This window comes from Pleuronectes platessa, chromosome 15 (genome assembly GCF_947347685.1).
Source record: "Pleuronectes platessa chromosome 15, fPlePla1.1, whole genome shotgun sequence".
Classification (NCBI taxonomy): domain Eukaryota; kingdom Metazoa; phylum Chordata; class Actinopteri; order Pleuronectiformes; family Pleuronectidae; genus Pleuronectes; species Pleuronectes platessa.
The window spans coordinates 3061515-3087890 of NC_070640.1; the positions used below are offsets into that span (position 1 = coordinate 3061515).

General features: G+C 42.6%; 1 protein-coding gene across 2 annotated transcripts; it reads right to left on the reverse strand.

Annotated features, from left to right (window-relative positions):
• Nucleotides 1-1141: 1141 nt before the first annotated feature.
• arhgef12b (Rho guanine nucleotide exchange factor (GEF) 12b) lies at nucleotides 1142-26309 on the reverse strand. 2 transcript variants are annotated; one of them, XM_053441421.1, is made up of 37 exons: nucleotides 25599-26309; nucleotides 17913-18004; nucleotides 16576-16674; nucleotides 16434-16483; nucleotides 15890-15947; nucleotides 15489-15691; nucleotides 14417-14494; nucleotides 14040-14273; nucleotides 12825-12950; nucleotides 12607-12705; nucleotides 12061-12171; nucleotides 11859-11957; nucleotides 11729-11771; nucleotides 11233-11338; nucleotides 10986-11123; nucleotides 10854-10886; nucleotides 10588-10702; nucleotides 10111-10216; nucleotides 9603-9848; nucleotides 9315-9459; nucleotides 7140-7309; nucleotides 6913-7059; nucleotides 6440-6525; nucleotides 5773-5898; nucleotides 5342-5456; nucleotides 5110-5210; nucleotides 4789-4866; nucleotides 4615-4690; nucleotides 4368-4535; nucleotides 3733-3820; nucleotides 3570-3650; nucleotides 3412-3491; nucleotides 3012-3299; nucleotides 2678-2917; nucleotides 2390-2589; nucleotides 1797-1869; nucleotides 1142-1703 (listed from the first exon to the last, which is right to left on the reverse strand). In XM_053441421.1, the coding sequence occupies exons 1-37, from the start codon at nucleotides 25628-25630 to the stop codon at nucleotides 1690-1692; spliced, it is 4344 nt and encodes a 1447-aa protein (XP_053297396.1). In that variant the 5' UTR covers nucleotides 25631-26309; the 3' UTR covers nucleotides 1142-1689. The 2 variants fall into 2 exon arrangements, with proteins under 2 accessions (XP_053297396.1, XP_053297394.1); XM_053441419.1 differs by having other exon boundaries at nucleotides 7140-7312.
• Nucleotides 26310-26376: the final 67 nt, after the last annotated feature.

The following is a 26376-nucleotide window of genomic DNA, read 5'->3' on the forward strand; positions in this document are numbered from 1 at the left end:
ACAAGTAACACACGTTTTCTGAAGCAGAGATAAACCTGACTGGTTATTTATTTAAACTCTATTAAGGTGTTTTTGTGGTGTGTGTGTGTGTTGCATCATATGTGCTGCAGCAGGAGTTTCTGAAGAATTTGAGAAAGTGTAGCTGTGGTGTTGAGTTTGTGGCAGAGAAAGAAAAAAGTTTTTAACTGACTCTAAATTTACTGATTCCATGGTCACAGGAGCTGAGTTGTTTTGCACCAAAGAACCGTCATAAAACTCCCAAAGAAAGCAAACGTGTGAACTAATGTGAAAGTAACGTGATTACATCTTTAACATTTGTAAAGCAAATAAAAGCTGCAGGGAGACTCCCCCCCCCCCCCTCCCCGTCTTCCGTAGTGTTTGTACATGAGTGCATTGTCTAAAGAAATGACACAAAACATTTGATATCATATAGTCATAAATGTACATTATATTTTACATGATAAACTGTTCAACACAATCCTTTTTGTTTATATATATACTTCTTAGGTTAGTATCTTCTTTTAAACTTGTCTGTTTACATTTTGTCCAGAACTCAATCTAGTGAATTGGCCTGTGAACTATTGTACAGATTATTACAGATGTTGAGTTTGAGAAATCAGGAACATTGAACTTTGACGTGTGATTTTAACATTAGACCATGGTTGTTCGTTTTTTCCATATGATGCATTCAAGTGCTACGGGAAGATTCAAACAGGCACTTTCAAGTCTGAGGCTAGTCCACATTGTATTAGTACGTTATCTGCTCAGGCAAACAAACTAATAAGACGACCACTAAACAAATAACAGTTAGTATAACTGCAAGTGGGACAAGTTATTCTTTGGAAATCTTCCCCCAAAGAAATGAGGCTCAACCCTTCACAGTGAAGATGAAACTGTTCCATGCACGAGCCTCTTATCACGTTTTTTTAACGCCCTCATTTCAGGTTGATGAAGAAACATTCAAATTAACATAAAAGTTGGAGATACCGTTCATTTCTGTGAAGGCAAATAAAAACTCATCAATAAAATAAAATGTCTGCAACAAGCTGCAGCCAAATGTGAAATTCCAGCTTTTAAATTCAAATTTTCATACTAAGAAAGGTTAAAAACCTGTGGAGAAGTTGGGGAGGGGGGGGGGGGGGGGGGGGGGTGAACTTATTATATGAATTTTGCTGATTTTTAGAAACCCAATCAGTTTGTGGAGAAGATATTAAAGTGTGTATAAAATAAGCATTGTGTGTTTAAACGTATATGTAGCGTGAGGTTCAGCTCATCTCTTATTACAGACATTTACATCAAGCTTACAGCAGTGCTCCCGAGTCCTACATCAGAGGATCCTTCTGTCAGAGTCTCTTCTCCTCCTCTGATGTGCATCTGTGCGACTTCACACCCTCCACTTTTCCTTTTCATACATCCAGTGTTTAAAGATAACTTATGTAGATGATTATTATTAAAGCAAAAAGTGACTGAATTGTCCTCCGGTGAATCCAAAGTCTCAGGAGCAAAAAACCTGGATCAACGCTGATGGTGAAAAATGATCCACTGATTGTCATGTGTGCCTGAAGCCGGAGCAGAGACACACGAGTCCTCCATTGTTCAAGTGTTCAGAGGCTGGAGATCCGGAGGAGAGGGATCATGGAGGAACGTGGACCTGGCTCCTACGGGGACGAGAGGGAGACGAGTCCATCGTCACTGGGTCGCGTCTGAAAAACATCAGGAACGAAGATCAACACAAACGTTTAGAGTGGATGTGAATCAGTGGTTGGTTCCAGGTGACCGAGAGAAGTGAGACAAACCGTTGTTGTCGTCCGAGTCAGTAGTTGTGTCATTGTGTGTTTGTCGCAGCTCGTTGTATTTCAGCTCCACCTCCTGGAAACACGTCATCACAACACAAGTCAAATATGACAGAAGACAAGTGTAAAAAAAAAAAAATTCTCATGGTTTGGAATCATGGCATCAGAAATTTCTAATTGTATAATAATGAATCAGTGACTCTGCAAACAGATGAATTTAGTGTTAAGCTCTGTGAGTGAGGAGTGAAAACTTAAGGTTAGCTATGTGAAAACGGAGTTCACTGTTTAGTTCAAATTATTACTTTTTAAATTTGGCTTCAGCTTCTTTAACAGGTTGAAGATTTTCCTGCCACTTTAAAATAATTATATATCTTTGATTTGTTGTATTTATCTGTTCACATGATTTCTGTGATTTCTTAGAATTAAAACAAACTATTCTAAAAGTAGAACTGTGGCTATTTAACCGTAACATTTCTTACAAGTTTCTAATTTGATTTGCTTGATATATCATTTGTAAATAAACATCACTGAATTAAAAGAAGAATAGAAAACTTCTAGGTTTCGTAAACGCAGCCGCAGACTAATTCGTGCGATACCTTCAGATGCTGCAGGTCGGCCTGTAGGAGGCGCAGGTGAGTCATAAGCTGCCGGCTGAGGTTAGGACCACCGCCCCCTGTCTGCGAGGAGGAGGACAGCAGCTTCCTCATGTCGATCCCCACGTCGCCTTCCAATCCCCCGTCATCGTCAGTGCTGCTCTCCTCGGAGCCTGCGCCGAAGTCCAGAACCATAAAACCACCTGGATGGAGACGCAGGGCAGGCGGATTAAATACAATTGATAATTAAACTTATATCAGGAAAAGATCCAGACAGAAAATCCTGTTCACCGTTGCGTTCGGTTGCCTCCGACATGCCGGTGAGTTCAGACGGGAGCTGTGAGTCGTCCGGGGGAGAACCTGAAGACGTCTGGCTCTCGTCACCCATCGGCCCCTCGTGGCTCCCAGACAGGGAGCCCCCCCGCTGACACCCGGGGGCCCCACTGGGCTTCAACTCCTCCGTCTCCTCTTTCTCCTCCTCCGCCTCCCTGCTCAGCATGTGGTTGAAGAGCGCCTGCTTCAGCACTGCCACTAGAACAGGAGGGAACGTGTTATTATGGGATGTTTCACCATCTGCACGTCCAGATCCTGATTGGGTGAACTGGCCCTTCACTGTGGAACCTACACGTCCTGAGAGCGTCTTCAGCTTTGGACGGGGGAACGCCGAACTCGTCCTCCTCCAGGTTTTCAATGGCGATTCCCTGACGCGAGCCCTCCTGATGCAGTCTGTCGGCCAGCTGTCCGTCCAGGAAGGCCTCTAGTTCTGCTTCGTCCAGCTCTTCATCCTCCTCCTCTTCCTCCTGTCGGTCGGCCGCAGCCAGCTCCTCCTCTTCATCCTCTGATTTCAGGCCGTTAAAGGGGCCGATGGTCACCGGTGGAGTTTGAGTCTCTGGAGAGGAGACGGCATCTTTTTCTGGAATACAGAGGTTTGAATTCAAAATGAGATAAAGTGCATCAGAGGAAACATTTTCTAAAAACTGTCAAATTGATAGTTATAGAAATAGAAACATAGAAACGTGACTTGCCTGAGCTCGTTGACCCGTTGGACTCTTTGCTCGACTGGTTCATTCCACCGTTGATGATCTCGATGGCATCTCGCTCGGCACTGAAACACACTCACACACATTAGAACCAATGAAATACTCGGACCCAACAATAAACCTGTCTGCGTCGCCGGACTCACTCGGTCTGAGCTGGAGCTGAGTCGCTGTGGGGGGGTTTGTCCTTCATGGCCTCAGCACACTGCGTGATCAGACACTGCCACCTGAGGGATCGGAGGTGAAACAGCAGGATGAGAACTAAAGAGAACAGACTTCACGTCGTGGTGTTCGTGGTGAAAGACTCACATTCTCTGATCGGACACGGTCTGAGCCATCAGCTCGTAGATCTGAGCGCCGTTGTCCGACATGGAGAGCACGAAGAACGACTTGTTGTCTGGTGAGAACAGAACGCAGCAGTGGTAACTCTCATATGATACGTGTTACACAAAAAACATGGATTTGCATGTAAAGAAGTGAAATACTGAATCTGGCAACCAGTGCGGTTTCGGTCTAGGTCATTTTTAAAACTCATAGGAAGTGACTTTGACCTTTGACCCCTTAAATCGAATCTGTCAATCCGTGAGTCTAAGGGAACATTTGTCCAAAATTTTAAGAAATTCCATCCTGGTGTTTTTGAGAAATCGTGTTCACATTAATGAGACTGACGGACCATCCGGAAACATAATACCTCCAGGCCACTAGGGGCCGCCAGCGCAGGGACATATAAAGGATTAAAACCTGACGATGAATATTAAAGATAAACGTTGTTAACGTTCATCCTGTTAAGATCATGAAATGTGTGTTTTAAATTTCAGACTCTTGACATATCACGACACGGACAACCTGAAAACAAAACAAAAATCTTAGTTTGGGGAATTTATCCTCTGGGGAACATGAATGTCTGCACAATCTGACACGGTACCGGTGTTATTGGTTCTCACCAGTAGCCACAGGACGAACCAGTACAGTGCTGAGTTTGATGATGGGGCTGAAGATGTTCTTGGTGTCGGTGGCACTGGCCGGATTCTTCCCGTGGAACTTGAGGATCAGACGCTCGTCCTGTTTCTGCAGCAAAACCAAAATGTCCTCCAGCAGAATAGTGTAGAGCTCTGAAAGTAAAACGCCGGTGAAGCAAAACTTTTTTTTTTTTTTAAATAAACATTTTTATGCTGTGGTGCGTTTATGTACCGATGGTCTTGTCTTTATTGACTTTCCAGGAGAGAGGTCCCTCGTGCACCATCTTCCTCTTGGTCAGGTCCAGATTCTGCAGGAAAAGAATAATTCATTATAACATCTCATCCACATCTTTGAATAAAAGCTTCTTCACTCTCTTTATCTTCAGAGCATCAGCTGGTTTCTTACCTTCAGCTCCAGGATCATGGGGTTTTCACTCTGCTTGAGAGACGAGAGATCCAACCTCCTCTGATAATCCTCCAGCCTCTGATCAGACAGAACACAACTCGTCAAAGTGGTTTTAAACACTGGATGTAAGCAGAACGATGATCATGCACATCCAAACATGTTTGACACAAGGTTCTGGACAGAAGCGATGAAGACGAGGAATGTCCGTGCACCAATTGATGCTATGACGAAACATAACATATGATGTGGACATAAATCAAATCCCCAAACCTGCAGTTTAGACTTAAATATGACATTCTATGATGATTCTCGTGTCTGTACCTGTTTGTTCTCGGCCTCCTTCACAGCCTGGTTGACGTGGTTCAGGATCTTTTTACAACATTCACCAGCTTTCTTCACCTTCTCCCTCTCCTCACCGTCCTCTGAGGGAGGACAAACAAGCAGAACAAAGAAATCAGGGATGAAGAAACCCAACGTCCATCATTCTCCTTTGTGAAATACCCACTCTGGTACTTACACAACATTAAAAAAAAACTTTCTGTTGTGTTTGTACCTGTGTACTTGGCGATGTTGTCCAGTAGCAGCGGGTACTTGGTCAGTCGCTGCATCTCAACGGGGATGATGTCTTTGAGCTGCAGCCTGCGACACAGACGGTTGCTCTCGGCTTCCTGAAGACAACACGGTGGGAAATATATAACATATAATATGATAAATATGTCTTTTATATACTTTTGCAGAATTAAGATTAACTCCTCTAAGAATCTTTATACAAACAATCAATATAAGAACTGCTCTACATTAGTTTACAGAAGTTTCATACCTATTGTCCTCAGGTGATTCAACACATAAATATATAATTATAACATATAAAGTGTTGTTCTGTTATAACCAAGGTTTTAGAGACGATATTAGACTTCAAAATGTCATAATCTCATTATTAAACTAGTCTCGTCCTTGTATTTAATAAATCCACTTTGTGCGGACCTGCATGAACAAGTTGAACCTCTGGTCTTTCTTCTTTTTGTTCTTGATGATCTCCAGAGCAGAAGGTTGGTTACTGCAGAACGTTCCCACCGCTCGTTTGATCTTCTCCTCTTCGTCCTCGCTGAACTGGAACCGACACACGTGAAACATTTACCTCATCTGATCGGCAACATCTCAACAGCCCACGTGGAAAACTATGAAACATGTTCAGCTTTTAATGAATTCATACTAATACTACTTTGGAAACAGCCTTATCAGTGTTTTATTCAAATGTTTCCCTCTAAATCCCAGTGGAAGTACTTTACAATCTTAAATTTGCTCAGACACATCCAGACCGTTATTTTCTAATAACAGAGATAAACAATAGCAACGTGCAAAAGAAGCAACTGAAGATAAATAATGAAATATCTTCATGAAGAGTTTCTTTATTAGAAGAAAAGACAACACCGTCCTTCTCTCTGATAATCAGAGCGGGTTTGGTTTTTAGTTAGGATCTGATAATCCTAATTTAACCCTTGCACGACAAAGGATTTTGCTGTAAAACACAGTGCCTGATAAATCCTTTTGTAATCAGCTTGACTTTAAGTTGTTATCTGTGCGTTATGGGAGTTAACATTAAACTGCAGCCTGTGATTTAGATTTGAATTTGAACAGAAACGTGTCTCACCCAGGCCAGCAGGTCGTCTCCGATCTGACCGATCACCGACGTCTCGCTCCTCTTCCTGGTGGCCGTCATTTGTTCTGTTATGGAAACTGTGGAGCACAGATATTAGAAGATATTAGTGTCCCGATCGATCGTAGAGTGCAAATAAAAACGTGAAATTTTAGTATTTTCTATGGCGCATGTCCCATTTGCCAACATGGAGAAAGCAGGGTTTATGAGCTATACTGCAGCCAGCCAGGAGGGGGCGATAGAGGCCATGTGGCTTCACTTTTAGGGAGCGGTCATGTCGTCCATCTTTATTTACAGTGTGTGGTGTGAACACAGAGATTTATCATCTTATATTAAAAACATTGCATTTACACAGATAAATAAACCTCGAGCAGGGTTGACGACTTATATCTGGTGATGTATATATTATATACTTTATATTTAGTACAGTGGAATTCGATGATTGTGTAGTTGTGTGTGTGTGTTACCGTGCAGCTGAATAATCTCCTGCAGGTTAATAAAGATGTGTTTGATGTCGTCGGGGGGGAGGACGCCGTGTCTGTTCAGCCTCTTGTAGAAAACACAGTCCAGCACCTTCAGCATCCGCAGGTGGGCGCGCTCGGTGTAGAACAGCTCTGACGGAGAACAGACAAACACGTGTGAGCGAATAGACACCGTGACCGCTGGAGGTTTCACGTGTGATCTCCTGACGTACCGTTGATGACCTCCTGCCGTTTGATCTCCTGCGGCGTCAGACTGTCCAGGACGCCGCGGCTGACCAGAGCCTGCCAGGTCAGAGGGTCCTCCTCACACTCCGCCTCAGCTCCCTGGTCCTCCTCGCTCTGGGTGTCGGTTGAAGTGGCCGCCGCACTCGGCTGCTCCATCCTACTGCCGAGCCAAGACAGAGGGAGAGGGGCTTAATGCAGAAGATTAATGAAGGGGCAGAAGGGGGGAGATCGGGGGGGCGGGGGGGGTTACAAGCTGTTACCAGCACTGGTTTTAAGGAGAAATCATCAGAATTTTAATAGAATTCCTGCCACATTATCCCGCAGTGTGATCAGTTATTAGTCTGCAGCAGCTGTTAATGTCATTAAATTATTATTCTGGAGTTATTTCAATAATCAATTTTTGAAGGCCCGGCTGTCCTACAGAATGTAAAAACCATTCTGACTAAATGCATAGTGTATTAAAACTCCATTTATTTAAATAAAAATTGTTGATAGACAGAAATAATGTAATTTACTGATGCGTTGACCAGATCTATTAAAACCCTATGAAATTGACGCCCTTTCATCATCTCTTCAAAAACCTGCTGAACTTATATTTATGTTTCTTGATAAAGGGGGCGTCACTTTAACCCTGATGTCCAGACTGTGCGCGTCACGTCACGTCTCTCGTTGTGTAGCAGGTTTGAAACATGTGTCGAATCAAACAAACACAAACATCAGGTGTTAATTGTTAAAGTGTAAAGTGAGCGCAGGTCAGAGGAGGAACCAGACTCCTACAGAGGCTCAGGACGACCGGTCCTTCACCCGGTGTCAGATCTGATCCTGGAGCAGCGGAGTCCTCATGCACGTCGCGGTGCATCAAAGGGCCATGTCCACGGCTCCGGTGCTCAGGTCAGTGCGGGACGCAGCGTCCACCGCCCCAGGTGTCACAGCCCAGGTGACACTCTTCTTAAACATCGTCACAAAGGAGGACACGCTACACAAAAGTGCGTCCCTTGTGTGTTCCACCTTCCACCTGCAACTTGTGCTGCTGTGCGAGTCTTGTGTGTTTTACCTTTTTGCGCGGTATCCCAAAACTTCAACTGTTCTGCGCACCGCTCGCTTCATGACAAACGCATGTCCTTATATGGAGAAATGGAGGCGTGGCAGAACGCTAATCGCGCAGAGAGCGGACACGCGTCCGTGCGCTCTAGAAACGTTCTGATTCACAATCGTACGCAAGGTGCTGCGAACAAAATCGACCGGTGCGCACGTGTCATGACTCCTGCGTCGGCTTTTGCGCACGCACTGACTCTCAGTGGAGAGTAAAAACATTTCTGCGCACATTTTCTTAGCATTTCTGATAAATTGGATATTTTTGATCTAGAAATGGGGAGAAAGTCATACAGCAAAGGGCCGGGTCGGAATCGAACTACCACACGAAATACCGAGTGCCACCATGTTTCACAATGGTATACTGTTTATAAAGTTACCACTTTATGCTTAATCTATTTCAGTTTATTGACTAAATCCAAATTAATTGGCAGATTATCTGTGGGGACAATTACCATTAGTTGCAACATCACAATAACTGTTGTGTTCTTTAGATTCATTCCAGCTGAACATGTGATTACAGTATAAATACTTGATATTTCATTAAAATACTGAAAAATATTCACTCCTACAGTTTATAATATAAAGGTTTGTTATACTGTTGTTATTTATTTTCTTTTGTTGTGGTATCTATGTGCAGTATATGCCTTCTACAGTTCTATCCAATTGGAAGCACAGGACTTTATCATTATTGCAATATAATGTATTGTGATTATTAATATTGTCTTGATCAGTTTTCCATCACATGTGCACTTTCCTGTTGTGGTGAGATGCTGGTAGATGTTTATGATCATAATGTCAATGTGATTCTAGAATCGTTGATCTTAAGTTTGTAGATTAAGGTAGAGTTCTCAATGCATCTACATGAAATATAATAATCTGGTAAACTAATAGTTCATCACAGTTTTCTTTCTGGTTTTCTGTTGTAATATTTCTAAAATGGATGTGTGATAATATTAAAATGATGCTCAGCATGTAGACAACTTTTAAATATCTCATCACACCTTGATTTAGTCCCTCTCCTGTGTCCTTCATGGACGGAGACTAATACAAGCAGATCCTGTAAATACCTGAACGTCTCCTGCTCCTCCTCCTGCAGCTGCTCCAGGTTGGAGGGGCTGAAGTCGAACTGAGTGGGACTGGCGACGCTCTCCTGCTGGTCTCCAGTCTGCAGACCCTCGCCCAGTCTGGGCTGGACGGGGAAAGGAGACAGATCTGGAGACAACGAGGGGAATAAATGAGGATTTTATCTGTGCGTCTTTCCTGGGAAACATTTTGAAGTTCGTCTCTTTAGAATTTGAGATGGAAGAAAAACAAATTTCATCTGGGCATGTTTTAAAACCCTGAAGATGTCTCACTGGAGTCGGAGTCCTGTCCGCTGGTGTCCGAGGCCTGAGCCGAGGGCGAGCTGTGACTCGGGGACGTGGTGGAAGGTGAAACATGGAGCCCAGCGTCCGATCCCTCGCTGAGAAGACTCCCACGGACCCGTCCAGAGGAAGAGGTGGAGGAGGAGGAGGAGGAGTCCGGCTGCTCCGGGATGCAGACGGCCGGCTGGGAGGGCTGCTTTGGTGACCGCTGCTTGTTCAGCTCAACGGCTTTACCCACTGCACACAAACACACACACACACACACACACACAACAGTCACAGCACTGATATCTGTATGTACACACTCATAAACACTAGATATGATAAGATATGACTATTTGCCTCTTTCCTGCCTCTAGTGAAAACGCGACTGATCTTAGAGCAATTTCTTAAAAGGGAAAAGATTTTACTGGTTTATTACAGTTGCAATAAAACAAGGCGTCAAAGGATCTGAGATATGACTTCTCTGTGATATTGTAAAATAAGGTTTAATCTTCACCTGACGTTGAATCCACTCTGCTCAGGCGTCTGGGTGGACCGAGGATGTTGGGGAATCTGGGCTTCTTCACCTTCTCCTCACCTTCTTTCTCAGGTTTGATGCTCCTCTGTTTGTTTGAATGACACAGGTTTTAAATATTAAAATATATCAGACTGTAAGAAATTCAAAGCAGTTATTAGACTTGATCTGGTAAATGTGCTTTTCTTCAAGATAATTGTGATTTAAGACTAATAATAACTGATACATTCATTTATTTATATTTTTGTTTTTGCATTTAATCGATTTAATCAGTTCATTGTCTCAAATGTCTGTCATATTGAAGAACAAGATCCAATTCATATTTAAACACCTATTTATTTTAATTGCATAGAGTAGAAATAATAGTTAAAAAAAGATATAAATGAAGATTATTAGATAATTAAAATAGCCGACTGGACATATTGGTGTGTGTGCACGTTTCTGGAGAAGCCATCACACCTTGATCTTGGGCAGGAAGTTGATTCGTGCTCGTTTGTGTTCAAGTCCGCGCGGCTCCTTCACTTTGACCCCGAGGTGCTTCATGTAGGTGAGAATCACGTACTGCATCGTCTGACTGCAGCAGTGGAACATCGTTGTTTTATGATTATTACACTTTTTATATTTTACGTACATGATACTGCTTACATCTGCTTTCCACAATCTAAAATATCTGAATAGAAACGGAAACACTTGATGTGAAAGATAAGGAATCTCCCTCCTCTCACCACTTCTCCTCCTCTGAAGGCGGTGACGTCAACCTGCAACACACAACTGCAGGTCAGCACACACACAGACACACACAATAACTCTGACAACTGAATATTCACTCGTCTTCGTACAGGCGCTCACACACTCACAGGATGTCCTCTATCTTGGAGATGATGTGTTCGGCACAGGAACATTCCTTCTCTAAACCCTGTTGAACTTTCCCTCCGTCGACGTCCAGCTTGGACAGTTCGTCCTCGGCCAGAGTCAGACCCATACTGCGCTTCTGTCTGCGCACACAAACACACAACACACAGATTCCAGCACATGGGGATGACACCTCCTGAAACGTGACCTGTGAGAGGTTCCTATCGAGAGGTTCCTATCGAGAGGTTCTACCTGAAGTCGTCCAGGTTCTTGTGCAGATCCGGCAGCAGCGAGTCCTGTAACAGCTGTGTGTACTGTTTACACAACTCCTCTGGGATCAACTCCAGCCTCCGCTTCTCTGCGCCGACACAAACACACAAACCAAAAACAGTCAACCTCAGGATAACTTAATGCAGCTCTAACAAACTAGTACTGGAATGTCCCTCAGAGCACAGACACTCCCGCCAAGGCCGAAAAGTCCCTTTAAATACAATCAAGCTGCACTGAAATTGAATGAGCTCTTTCCTGACTCCTATCAAATCCTTCCACCAGGTTTTGTAGATATCCGTTCAGTAATTTTTGTGTAATCTTGAATCACAAACAAACTTTAAGCAGCTTTATTATGGGATCAACCCTCCCACCCGTCAATCACGCATCCTAAGCCTGTTGATTTAGATGTGATGTGATTGTAAGCCTTTGATTCTCAGTGTAACAAGGATAGAAATCAGATATTAATATTCTTTCATACCCAGTTCAGCTGCAATCGTCTCCGGCACTGGAAGTTTCAGATTCTGCAAAAGACAGAACAGCACAAATCATTCAAGGATTCAGAAACTTGGTCAGTGAGGAGAGGAAACTGACGGTGAGAGTGAATTTACCGCCGTTCGGTCCATGAAGAGCGAGTGGAACTCCATGAAGAAGCGTCGACTCTCTTTGGAGCTGGTTTGTTTGTGCATGTCAGCGTAGAGGTAACACAACTATCACAGGAAAAACACACAAATTATGAGTTTTATATTACTGTCATTCTTGTTTCATGTATTATATACTGTGTGTGTGTGTGTGTGTGTGTGCGTGTTGTACCAGAGGTGAAGGGTCGAACTGGGAGACCACATGATGGAGGAACACAGCGAGGTGAGCCGGCCGAGTCTTCAGAAGCTCGATGCTCTGGAAACAGCTGCACTGTCCGTTAATCTGAAACACAGAGAGAGAGAGAGAGAGAGAGAGAGAGAGAGAGAGAGAGAGAGAGAGAGAGAGAGAGAGACACAGAGAGAGAGAGAGAGAGAGAGAGAGAGAGAGAGAGAGAGAGAGAGAGAGAGAGAGAGAGAGAGAGAGAGAGAGAGAGAGAGACAGAGACAGACACAGAGAGAGAGAGACAGAGACAGACACAGAGAGAGACAGACACAGAGAGAGAGAGAGAGACACAGAGAGAGAGAGAGAGAGAGACACAGAGAGAGAAAGAGAGAGAGAGAAACAGAGAAAAGGACCAGATGTCAACGAGGCCAAACAAGCTCAAAACAACTAATCTACTATTAAAATTTGAATAAATTAAATAACCACATCATTGTTTCTATGTTTTTCTCAATTTTTCTCCATTTAATCCATCAGCATCTTCTGAATTATAGATACCTGCTCCTGCTGAGAGTCAAAGTAGTCGTCTTCTGCCCCGATGATCTGGGGGTGGAGGAGGTAGGGAGGGCTACCCACAATGCACTGGGCAACGGAGTCCTGCAGGACAGATTGAGGGTTAGATTGAGACACACAAACTGTGTGTGTTCGTGTGTGTGTCTGTGTGTGTGTGTGTGTGTGTGTGTGTGTGTGTGTGTGTGTGTGTGTGTGTGTCTTACAGTGTCAGTGTTATCCTCAGTGTCGGGCAACAAGCAGAGGTTGAGTCCTTCTCTCCGGCCGATGTCCGGGCTCTGACAGGGCGTCTCTCTTTTGCCGGGACTCTCTGGGAGGGGAGTGCTGAGCAACTAACACACACCCAGAAACACACAAACACACACACAGACACACACAAACACACACAGGTCAACCCACAGACAGAAAAAACACCACAATTAAGCCAAATTGATTGTTTAGTCTGGTGCTGAATGCTGGGAAACCACCACAGACCAGGACCATTTCACCCTTATTTATAGAAGTGGTGATAAAAGGTTATTTGTTTTTATAGACGTCTGAGTGACTCATATTTTCAGAGGCACTTCCTGTTGTATTAACAATCAGATGGTGGGTACTCCTACAGTAAACTATTAACAAAACGCACCAGTGGACAGAGGCATCTAATCCATGGTACACTAGAGCTACTGACACTAAGTAGAGCGTAGACATCGGCCAAGGCCAAACAGTTTCCTTAGGTTCAATAAAGCTGGACTAAACTACACAAAATCATAGATATATATCCCCTAAATATATATAAATATGACAGATTTCTTTTAAATCTCAGTATTTTTTGTATTTCTGTGGCAGCCCAACAAAAGGTATCAAGTCATACACGTAGTTTTAGCAGTCTGGGCTATTGTAAAAAACCCTAACCCTCCATAGAGAGGACCTGCTCCTAAATATAAAGTATTTCAATATAAAGTATTTAAACATAAAGTATTTCAATATAAAGTATTAAAATATAAAAGGCCCATTGTAGGCGAAAAAGAAAACAACAATGTGTACAATTTAGTTTCAAAAAATTTATAAGCCCTAAAATAAACCATGATGATTCCTTGTAAGACAACAGGGTCTAACAGGGTAATAAGAAAATAAGCATAGATATTTTTTGTACTTGTATATATACATATATATCTTTTGTTTTTGAATTAAATTATCCAAACTAGCAGTTCCATTGAAGACCAGCCAGATAAAACTTCTCCCTCAAATTTGTATATATGTCTATGTAAATCTGTTTCTCATGTATATGTGTAAACTGATCAAATTCTAATCACGATAAAACTGGAGGGTGTCTGTCATTTTCTGTACACAATAAATATGACAAATGACTCGTTATTAAACAACTTATTAGTGCCCCTGATATGGGACAAGGGATAATTATGATGTGTCATTGTACTCACAGAGTGACTGTTTGTCTGGAGCCTGTCGTTGACGCCGTCCCCCCACGAGGACGAGGTGGTTTCCCTGAGCAGAGACCCACTGTCCCCCCCCTCCTCGGCCTCCTCACCGCTCCTGGACGCAGCCTGTAAACCTCTGCTGATCTGCTCCTGCAGCAGCGAGATCTGCTTCTTCGCCTCCTGCACCTCCTTCACCAGGTTCGGTCGGGGGTTCCTGCTGCACTCCTCCTCCATCACCTGTCGTTCATCCCAGAGAGAAGCCGAGGGAACGACAAATTATACACACAATTTATATAAACAATCCACAATCTCTAGACGAGCGAGCGCTGAAGTAATTACCCCCTTCGTAAATACAGTTAATACAACAATCGACTTTGTACCTCCAAGTCCAGCTGCTGTCTGGTCAGCATCTTCTTCAAACTGTCCATCTTGTGGTCGTGTGTGGTTCTGATCTCATCCTAAAAGACGAGATAACGACGAAACACTGAGTCTGAGCTGAAGAGGAAATCAACGTTCCTGTGACTAACGTGAGAAAATGTTTGAAGACAGATTCATGTGAACAGAGAAGTGAAAGAGAAAGAAAGAAAGAGGAACAAGATCCACATCTAAAAATGTACATTATGACCTCATACAGTAACGGAGCCCTTCTCTTCATAGAGGAGAAAAATTAATTGAGAATAAAGTTGTAATATAATGACGATAAAGTGAAACACATATTATAGGGAATAAGAAGGAAGGAGAACCCATAGATTTTCATAAAATAACTTAATTCTCATAAAAGTATATTTAGTAAAATTATGATTTTTTTTTGTAAAACTACAATTTTTTCATGACAAATAATAATTTTCTTCTCACAATCTTCCTTATTCTTTCCTTTAAATGTCTCTAAAGCTCCATCGTCATAAATAAAACGGAAAAATCAAGATGCCTGATTTTATGAAACTTGAGTTTCTAGTTCAACAAGTTCACCGTTACCAAAACGATGAATTGTTGACACAGTGCAATTTGGTTCAAGTTGGCAGTAATGGACTGAGACGACGTGACTAATGAAAAATAACGAGCTGTGGGCTGAACCGGCGAGATAAGCTCCTGGTATCATGAAGCTTATCACAGTTTAAAACAACATCGTGGAGACCGTTAAAGATCCAGCACGACAACATGAGACTGGAGCTGCTGCACAGACTCACACTGAGACCAACAGCTCTTCAATACAGAAACACAACATGTTCAAATTCACTCATGAAAAGCTTTTATTTCCCCCCAAAACAAATCACATTTCCTTATATTTTTAATATTGCTTTAACACTTTTAACATCCTTATTATGTTGTTTTACTTTAGCTTTTGTTTTCTTTATTTTTAAATTTGTTCACTAATATTTTTTAGCATTATTCATAACATTACAGATGTGTAAAGAAGTTAATATATTTATTTATTTATTATTAAATCCTTACCCCATCAGGCAGAGGGGAGGCGCTGTGCTCCTGAGGGCTGCACGGCTCCACACCTGACAGCAAAGGGGAGTGAGGCACCGACAGAGACGAGGGTGAACCGAGCTCGGCCCCTTCGTCCCCCTCACCCTCTTCCTCCTCCTCCAGGGGGATCTGAGGGAGACCCGGGGGCCTCCCCAGCACCGTGAGGGCCACATAGGAACCCGCTGCCGGAGAGAGGGAGTCCGGGAGAAGAAGAGAAAGAATCATTCTGAATCTCTCAGGAAATGAAATCTCAGTATTTCTTGTATTTCTGGAGCAGCCAAACAAATGGTATCAAGTGATATATGAAGTTTGGACTTATTGCTCTTGGTTGGAAACTTTCTGTAAGAAAAATGCAGCTACAACGAGAAGTGCATACTCACATTTGATCAGCTTTACAACCTCTATGTGGTTTGAATGTGTGACTAAGGTCCCGTTGACCTGAGGAGAAAAATCATCGGGAGATAAAAGATTTGTCACCAATTTAAAAATGAAGTCACGAATATAAATTATAAATTTTAAAGGGTAAAAAAGTTCATTTAGTTATTGTGGGATTATTGAAAACAGAATAAATTAAATTCTTTAATGTATAATTTCATACCATAACTTTTTAGAATTATATTATTTTATCGTGAAATTATTATTTTGTGTTTAGAACTGTACTGGTCATGCTGGGTACAATAACACAGTTCAAATACAGTACGGCGTTCCACAAGGTTGATTACTAGGTCATCTACTATTCCACAGTTTTTACATTCTTGCCAGTTATTTTTTCAAAAAGTACCATTTTATTATCGCTTATTAATTATGTTAACCTAAAACTTACTATTAGTTTTCAGCATTAATAAAAATGCAGCGTTTAGCTATGAAAATATGAATCTATATCCTTAAATAAACACGTTTAACTGTTTACAGACCCAGACTCACCTTAATGATCCTGTCTCCGGTCTGAACACCAGCTCGCATCGCAGCTCCATCTATAAGAGGGAGAGAGAGAGAGTCGAGTCAGAGACGTTCCACAAGTGTGTCTTTGTGTATGTGTGTGTGTGTGTGTATGTGCGTGTCTTACCTTCTTTGACCAGCTGCACAAACACAGGGTTGTCTCCGCTCACCGTCAGCCCGAAGCCATTTTCATCTCTCTGGATTATCACGCAACGCTGGACAAGACCTGACTCACACACCATCGAAAAGAAGAACTTCACAATGAGAGTTTGTGTTGTTGATCCACACATAACCATAATATTAAATAGTGTATTTTATAAAAACAAATGCATATATTTGTTAACATGTCACATGTAGTTCGGACAAATTCACAACAATTATTAACAAAAGTAAGAATCTAAGCGGATGATTGCAGGATTTTTCCTAAAAAGAAGTTCTGGCACTGAACATCTGGAATACTGGTCGTCTGCTGGAGTCAAATATCTCCACACAGGAAGTGACAAGTGAGGACAATGGGAGAGAAAAGGGTTTTAAATAGCTGCCAGTTCTCTTTCCAAGAAAACTGGAATCACCAGTACGAGGCTGCTTTCCTCTCTATAATCTAAAATCTATAGATACATCTATAGAACGGCTTAAAGGAGACGTATTCTGCTCATATTCAGATCTATAATTTAAATTGGAGTTATTCCTTGAAAAGGTTTACATGCGGATATTTACAGAAAGCACATCATGGTCCTCAGGCTGTCCATTGCTGCAGCTCCTCTTTTCAGCCTCTGTCTGAAACACAGCTGGCCCACTCACCTTTTAAGTTTGCAGAACTTTTATATTTACAAAAAAGAAAACTTATATAACACGAGAGGAAATAAACAAAAGTCCCCTTCAAGAAAACCTAAATGCTCTTTCATCCCTGACACAACACAAATGCAATCAATCAATTAACAAACACACACACACAAGAAAGAAATCCCATGACCATGTTGCAGGCGCCATTTAAATCGACCAAGCCTCTCGAGACGCTGTGAAATCAGCCACTAAACTCTGAGTCATTCACGTCATTCCATCTGCAAAGATCGGCAGCATCAAGGTTTTTCCCTGTGAGTTGCTGAGGAAGCTCAGCGACTCACAGGCTCGATCTTCAAAGACGTATCTGAGTGGATAAGTGGTCGTCTTCTCGAAGGAGCCTCCAGACTCCAGGGTGAGGAAAAGGGCAGGAAGGATTAATGTCGACCCCTCAACCCGAGAAGCAACCACCTTAACAACTGGTTTCATCCACACCACCTCTGTTCTCCCCCACCTCACCAGACTGAGGCCCAGTCAATGATTTATAAATGTAGATGAGACAAACCTCAGTGAGATTAATGTTAACATGGATTTAAAAAGCGTTCGACAGAAGAAATTCAACAGAAAATTAAAAGACACAATGAAAGAAAGACACAAAGACAGAATACAAACTGTGTTTCTTACCTGTTGGGTCAAATTCATGTTTGAGGGAAACGGGGGATTTGTCATTCTTAGCCTTCTTGTCTGTGGGCTCCTTGTTGAGAATGTTTGGAGTCCTAGAGAAACGAGGTCCAACGTGAGAACACGTAGAGAAAACATCCAAAACGTATTTACAAGGTATTGGTGTCAGATGTTTGTAGAGAGGGAATCTTGAGAGTTTCAATTTATACATTTAAACAGCTATAAAGAAAATTGACTTTGTTTTTAGGGCTAAAATATTTTATAAATCAGGTTTTGTAACAACCTTTGGAATATTGACAGGAACACACAAGGAAACATTTAAATTCACTGGATTTGTATCTGAATTTCAGCTAAATAAATCTGATTTCTTTCATCAAGATCCACAAAATATTCCCAGAGAAATCAGGGAAAATGTCCAACAACAAACCAACAACAACAATCCAGCATCCGCCCCCTGATCTGGATCTGCACCAAACATATAATTGACTCTTCCTTGGGTCACGTCCCAAGTCTCCACTAAATTTTAATGGAAGTATGTATTTTTCATAATCCTGCCAACTACCAAACAAACAAAGACGGAAACAAAACTCGGTGAATTTGGTCTTAGATGCATAAAAGAGAGAAAATGGTCTTCCTCTGACTTCACAGGGTCGCCATGTTGAATAACCACAATCCATTTTGAACCAATCATGCAATACAAAATATACACATATAATAGTAGATATGAAAATAAACATGCGTAGAAAAGTGCGTAGATTATAAAGTCACAGATAAAATTCATGTCACATCAATATCTGGTCTTCAGGCCAAACAGCCGTCGAGAACAATATATGATTGAAAATCATGTTCTCAAAGTGAAATGATAAAGTTTGAATCAAGTGTCAATAGTCAGACGTCAACAAGTCTCCATGTACAGTCTCCTCCTTGGTTTTTAAAACCCCTCATGGGAGCGTAACCTTATGGTGTTCGTCCATTTATTAATAGAATACGTCCCCCCCCCCCCCCCCCGTCCTCGTCCCCTCAACAGCTCCGACGTGTTCCGCAAGAGGGGGGTTTCGTTTGTGCTGCTGTTCCTCCCTCGGACAATGGGGGCCCTGGGCTTTTAACAATGGCTCCCACGTCAGAGCTAACTTACTATACTGTGGCTTTGTGGGACAGATTCCCGGAAACGGAGGCTCAGGGTTGTTTTGGCCCCGCTCCAGTTTCCTGATTGTGGGAGAAGGCTGGGAAAGAAACAGAGGAGGGGGGAGGGGGGGGGAGGGGGGGAGGAAGGAAGGAGGAGGCACAAGAGTGTCTTTGAGGGAAGACAGGAGGATATTTCAGCTTCGCTCCCAGAGACTGAACAGAACTCAAACTCCTCCTGGTGCAGAGGGAACGATGAAATAAATCAAAGTCCTGGGATTTCAGATTCAGGAAAATAAAGAGATAAATGAGAATATTCTGCTTTGTGTCGAGCTCCTGGAAACAGAAACAGATCCAGACTAAACAGCTGATCCCGACTCTTCCCTCTTAGACACAACAAAACTGTCACAAAAGGGTGAAATCACGTCGAGGAGCAGCTTCGCAGGGAGACAGCTCTCTGAGGGCCCGCTCAGGGGCCCGCTCAGGGGCCCCCTCGCTGTGGCTGGAGGAGATTAGCAGCTGATAAGACTTCAGCGAGACAACGACAGGCTGCATCCTGCTCAGTGGGTGGCAGCTAAGTGCTGGATAACAATGAGAAATGCATCAGCTCCAGATATTTACTTCCTTTTTCACAACTTTTTTTTAGATAAATCTGCAGTGCAGGATAAAACCGTCCCACTGAATGACTCAGGCTGATAAAATAAGAGTTGCTGACCTTCAGGAGCTATTTTAAAAGTCATACAAATTTTTACCCATTCGGTGACTCATAGCTCGAGCTTAGATCGGCACTAAACACCAGCTGAATCCTCACATAGACAGAATCAACGGCTTTGATTGAAGTAAAAACACATGTTCACAACTTCCACAGTGCATAGAGGCAAGTAACTCACAGTCCCCAGGCTTTAAATTATGTGACGTGACACGATAACAGCAAACAGGAGTTAAAAATGAATTTGTTTGGATACTAATGCAGCAATCAGCAGATTTGATCAGTTCACTTTTAGTTTACGGGCAAATACAACAACTATGGCGTCATGACAAGGCATCTCGATCTGGTGACGTCAGAGGAATTCACGTCTTCACTTTTCTTCTGCTAGTTGAGGTCAACTTTTATTGACGTGTTTAAACATCCTAAACTCTTATATAAAATATATTATGATCATCGTTTACAATTAAAAGTGGTGACCCGGAGGCTCCTCTCATTATCCAGGAGCGTCCATACAATAGTAATGAGGATATGATTAAAGAAAAAGTATAACCACAAATATCAGTAGATGTTTTCACTAGTAAGTCAAATTATGAAACTCTATAGCAATATCTCAATAAGATATTCATAATGTGGTTTTTGATGCCCGGTGAGAAAACACAAACACGTTGTGAAACTCACTGAAACTTCTTGTCACTTATCACCTGACATAGAAACACCAATACCAATGAGTCATAGACTAAAAATAAAGATGGCTGACACGTCTCCACTTCCTTCCATTGTACAAAGAGCTCTAATATCCCTGATATCACTGCCGTCTTGCACCGATGACTTAATCTAGAGTCACAGCCTCAGCTGTCAAATCATCAAATAGGTAATTTAACAGAAACCCATCTGCTAACATGGAGGAGGCTGGGTTGATCACCACCAGGGGGCGATCTAGAAGATTTGGCTTCACTTTTGGTGGAGCTGTCATGTCGTCCATCTTTATAAACTGTCTATTATCTTAAACCTCATTAAGATCTGATGCTTTTATTTTCTGTTGTGTTCTCCACTCTCGAGTCACCGAAGGTTCACAAACAAGTTCACATTTGAGAACTTTTCTGGCACCGCGATTAAAAGGGAATTATTGATTAACTTATTGAATTCATTCTGGGATACATGTCCGCTGGCTAATTTGCTCAGGTTCTCTTAACTTGCCGTCGTGCACGGTTATCAAACAAGGAAAGAGAAAACATGCAGCGATCCACTTGGGCCCCAGATGCCAAAAATACCAGACAATTCCTCGGGGAAGATAACAGCAAAGAACTCGGCTCCAGAGGCCGGGAGACAAAAGCCCAACAAGAAGGAGGGAAGCTCAAAGTCCACATACACTGGAGCTCAGAGTCTATCATGAACACATTAAGATATATAATAAAATTCAACATGATTTAACCAACGGTTAATAACTGATCACTCTCCCTACGCGATGTGTGGCAGTAAATATTTAAAAACATGTCACAAATACACAGTTTTATCTTTTTAGCAATTTATTCCTAAAACAGTTGTTCAACCGTGGAGAGAAACACATTCTGGGTTTTCCAGAAGCTGGATGATGCGTCTGAGTCTAAATTAAAGTACAATGTGTGTGTTGATACAGGAACATGTCACACAATCAACAACAGTGTGGCCCACTATTGTGTTTTTTAATAGTTGGTGGACACAGTGGAATCTAAAGTAAAGCTGCTTTCCTCCCAACCCCCTATTAAAACTCTGGATGATGTCCGAGTGAGCCCACGTGAGAATACAGCAGGAATATAATAAATATAACTTTATTATTAACTTAAAAAAAATAAAAACATGTCAAATGTTATTTGTATAAAAGAACATGATTACAGATTACAAAGATCTTGTTAACGGTTGAAGTAAAGAGAAATGTCCTAAGTTCTCTTTTAAAGATGTTTCCAAGTCTGTTGCATGAATGAATCTTTGTGTGTTTGCATCTGATGTCACTTGGCTCCGACCGCAGCGTCACCACAAACATCCAAATTCAAATTTAATTCCCTCCAATTATCTAATCAAGCAGCTCCACGCATGTGAGACTCTTGCAAACACCACACGAGTGTTTAGAACAACAGTGTTTTGCATCACTAGTTTTGAGTCTCTTTGTAGATTCTGTGTATTTTTTAATGAACTCTTTTAAATTATAGAAGTATCATCAGTTGCTTCATGTTGGATCTCAGGCCCAGGAGGCGTCTCACCAGCAGAGCAGCAAAAGCACAAGAATACACCAGATCTCAGAGTGAACACAGGTACGTGAGCCTGGCTCTGTCTGGTTAGTTATTAGCCGCGCTGCAGTGATGTGAGACACCAGCAGCACTGTCCTGTCACTGAGCTGCGACGGCCCGGTGGCCTGTGGGCCGGACAGACATTGTTCAGCAGTGATGTCACCACTTCCTGTCAGAGCCCGGGCAAGGTGGGAGGGGGGGGCGGGGGGGTGCGGGGGTCAGTGGGCGAGCAGGCCGGCCGGCCGGCGGGAAAACACAAGGATCAGCAAAACTGTGTGACAAAGAGCTGCTCCACCGCCTGCAGCCATTCAGCTTCATTTCACAGTTTACTGTACATCACAGATCTGAGCACTGGGCTGACACGAGCTTCTCACCAAACAAGTTCCTGAGTCTGTAAAGTGCAGCCCTGACGTGTAAGGGTGGGGGGGGGGTCAGTGGTCGATGATGTGCTACAGCTGTAGTAAGTGTATCAGTGTGTGAACGTGATCAATGTAAAGCACTTTTGAAGGTCACGGACAAAAAAAGATTGCAAAATAAAGTGGAGGCCAACCTGTGTGGTTCTCCGTTACAGTCAAACTTCGAGCAGAATGCATCGCACATCTGGAGCAGAATGTGTCACATCTGCACCTGAAGAACAGCCTCAACCTGCGTCTGCTGCTTTAGTCTCAACGCAACAAATCGTGCAAAGTGGGAATAACAACACTTTGACGGTCTCTTCTTGACGAGTTGCTTTCAGTTGAACAAGTGAAAAGTGACGGGTGAAGATGTGTGAACACTGAAAAGAAGGAAAACACATTTCAAACCGTGTCTAGTTTCGATCACCTCAACACATCAGGACGATTCCTGAGTAAAGTGATTGACAGATTATCTTTCGAAGGTTTCACTTCATTTAAAAAACTACCACTCAATTATGTCTCAGCAAAAACGACGTGGTAACACAGCTACAGATCGGTCCATACACTGTGAAGCTGTTTCTGAACAAACTAACCTCGTAGTTTAAGACTTTTCATTCGTCTTGTCCTTTACCCATTTTCAGCCATGTCCAAGTTCCCAGATCTCAGTGATTACTTTCGTGAATCCAAGGTTACTGGAACCGATAAAAGCAACGGCCGATGTAAAATTAAACCCAGGTTCCAACGAGACATAGTTTTCCTTTAAAGGGTCTAAAAGCCGTCTACCGAGACCCGTCCTGCAGGGAACTGTCTGTCCCACCATCAGGACATTCACAGCGTTCCTCAGGAAAGACAGAGGATTCAGTCCGTCCCTTGAGTGCAGGCCGACAGGAGGACATGTCCCACTGGGGGTCGTCACATCCTGACAGTAACATATCTCAAACGTTAGGAGAAACCAAGCAGGCTGCTCACCCCGAATTCTTCTCACTGAGAAACCCTTGACCGGCGTCCAAGATGTGACCTCCCCACTTCTGGAGCCGGTACAAATGTTGCTCCGGGAAACTGGACCCCCCTTTTTTTTTTTTTACAGACCAGGCTGCAGCAACAACTTTAAAATCCACAGACAAGAGTGTTGCTTGAATAATGAAACAAACTCAACGTGTCATAAAAGAGCAGCGACGCCAGGAAGTACCCGAGAGATGCAAAGTGAAGAGTGGTTGTGTCTTTTTCCTCTGAGCTGGAAGAGATGTCTCTGACTCAGGGAAGGACCAGATAACAGATGAAACCAAGACGCTGCACAAATGCTGCCATCTTGCACCAATGACGTAATTTGGAGCCAGAGCCTGCACAGTAGCGATCGGTGGGGGGGGGGGGGGAGGGGGGACAGTGCCATGACAGAATCGTTCTTTGAGAAACATTTATACCATTTATTATTTTTCTTCTGTCTTCTTTTTATAGCTTTGGGCCTTTAAAGGAGCTGAGAAGATTGAAACCAGTCATGTGGGTTAAGCAGTTACCCTGTTTCTCTCCAAAGCTGAGAAACACACCAAACAACACTTCTGATGCTCAGTAATCAAGAACCTGTGTTTGATTTATCTTTACGCCAAAGATATAAATATTCCCTAAGTGGTTTCAGGGGGGAGTCACTTGATGGAGCCATTTCATGACAAACCACATTCAGAGCCAGTTTCCTGAAGTCTTATCTTCTCAGGGAGGTTGCCAGGTTTGACATCATTGTGTTTGAACGGAGAGCAAAGCCTTCGCTCGCTGACTGTCTCTGGAAACTCTGCTCGAGCCCATGACCCTGAAAAGAAATAAGCTCTCTGCCTTTGTGTGATTCAGTGTAAAATCATTCGTGGATTTCCAGTGTTCCCAGTCTCTATGTTAAAGAAGCCACCAGCTCATCCAGTTGTGGTCCACATAAAGTTTTTATATCGGCTGACTGTCCCTCTGTTGTTTATGATTGTAAAACCTTATACAGCCTTAATGTGGAATTCGTGATAGAAACCTTACTGAGAATCCAAACTACAGAGAAGAGGCCAATTGTTCTAAAGAGCAGCAGAGTCGCTGCTGTCTGCAGGCTGAAGGTCGAGAAATCAAATGACTTTGTTTGAGTTTCCGAGGCGGTCGTGTGTGCCTTTATTCTGGCGTTTCCTCAAAGGAAATTACTGATTACTGACTGTACAAATACACACAAGTTACCTGGGATGGAATTTGAAAAGCTGAAATACAGGAATTGACCTTTCAACAACATTTCCACCTCATGTTGGGTCTAATGTGGGAAACTGGCCATTGTGTTTCAGGTTGGTATCAATAAAATTCAGAGGTCCAAGACTTATAAAGTATGAGATAAAGATTAGGCTCAAAATAAACGTTATTCCTTTTTTTTCTGCAGGAAATAAAACTCATCTGATCATAGAATCAAGTTTCTGTTGATGTGCTCTGGTTAATGTGATGTTAAACTAGTTTATGTATAATTCTGCAGACGGTTCACAGACAAACTGTCAGTTTACAATCACAGACGATGCACTTTAATGTCAGTGAAACATATGGAGGTGTCATAGTTTCCTCCTTCCAGAAGGATCCATCCTGCAAAGGACATAGGCCTGTTTTACTGAATACTAACAGACATGTTAACACTGGAGCATAACGATCCTTCAACCGTCAGAAAGTCAACACAGCAATTTAATCAAATCCTTCACTGAGCAGACAAACAAATCACGTTCACTCCCGTTTTTAGTTTTTAGATAGGAGACTTTTCAGAAGTCCATTGAGAAATCGTGTTGTTTTGAACTTGCCTTGAATTTACCAGATAGACATTAGAGACAGGACATACTTCAAGGGCCCAGGTGAAATATAAAAGGCTTGTGCTTGTTTCGGCCTAAATAAACTGCATCAAAAACTTTTACATTTACTCAAATCTAACTTCTAACATCCTGTAGAATCCTCAGACGCCATCGTCTCCTCCCACAGCGCAGCATGAGGAGGGTCAGCTATTATAACCAGTTTTAAACTCTTAGATTCACTAACTTGTGGAGACCTGGGGATTTATATTGAATAAAGTTAATGCCGAATTTACCAGAAGACTCAATCAAAGAGCAGCGTAGCTCATGTCATGTTATATTTCTTAATAGTGCTTTCCAACAACCAAAATAAGTTTAAATTAGAAGATGTTTAAAGGAGTTTGGCGAGTTTCACCTACCTGTCAGTGAGTGTGGACTGTGTGACACTCATTGGGCTTCCCTGACGAGTTTCCAAGGATTTCACCTGAATAACATGTTCACCATAAAATCCTGCTGTTATTAATTAAAACGGCTCCTTCATTCTGTCGCCTCCGGTGTGAACGAGTCCTTACATCCAATGGAACACCGTTATTCAGCTGGTTGTTAGAATAAAACAATCCCAGAGGAGCAGAAATAGTCAAGTTGATCGAAAGTTTATTATAAGGACGATAATGATATATATATTAAATCCAAGGAATGAAGAGAACTTTTCTTTTCCTCTTTGGGGTGTGAGTATATTTCATCAGTCAGCTCCTGTTTGCTCCAGAAAACACATCTGGAAATGTTTCCCAAAAACTTTTCTTACATCCAGAATTATTGTCTTTCAAAAATCTCTATTCCTCCTCGGGGAAATCCTCCATGAAGAGTCTCAGTCGGTTCCTGGTGTCCGAGGGAAAGTTACGTCAAAGTCTGGCTGCAGGATCCGAGATGAACTTTATCCGTCCGGTTGTTTTTGACGCGACGTCCGGAGTTATTCCGCAGATCAGAGTTTCTGAAGCATCCTCCTCCAGCTCCGTTTATTCACGTTCTAATGAAGAGTTTTCCAGTGTGATGCAAAAGGAAAAAGGAAATGCTTCCTCTCTCTCTCTCTCTCTCTCTCTCTCTCTCTCTCTCTCTCGCTCTACCTCTCTCTCTCTCACTCTCACTCCTCTCTCTCTCTCGCTCTCCCTCTCTCTCTCACCCCAAAAGACTCAAAAC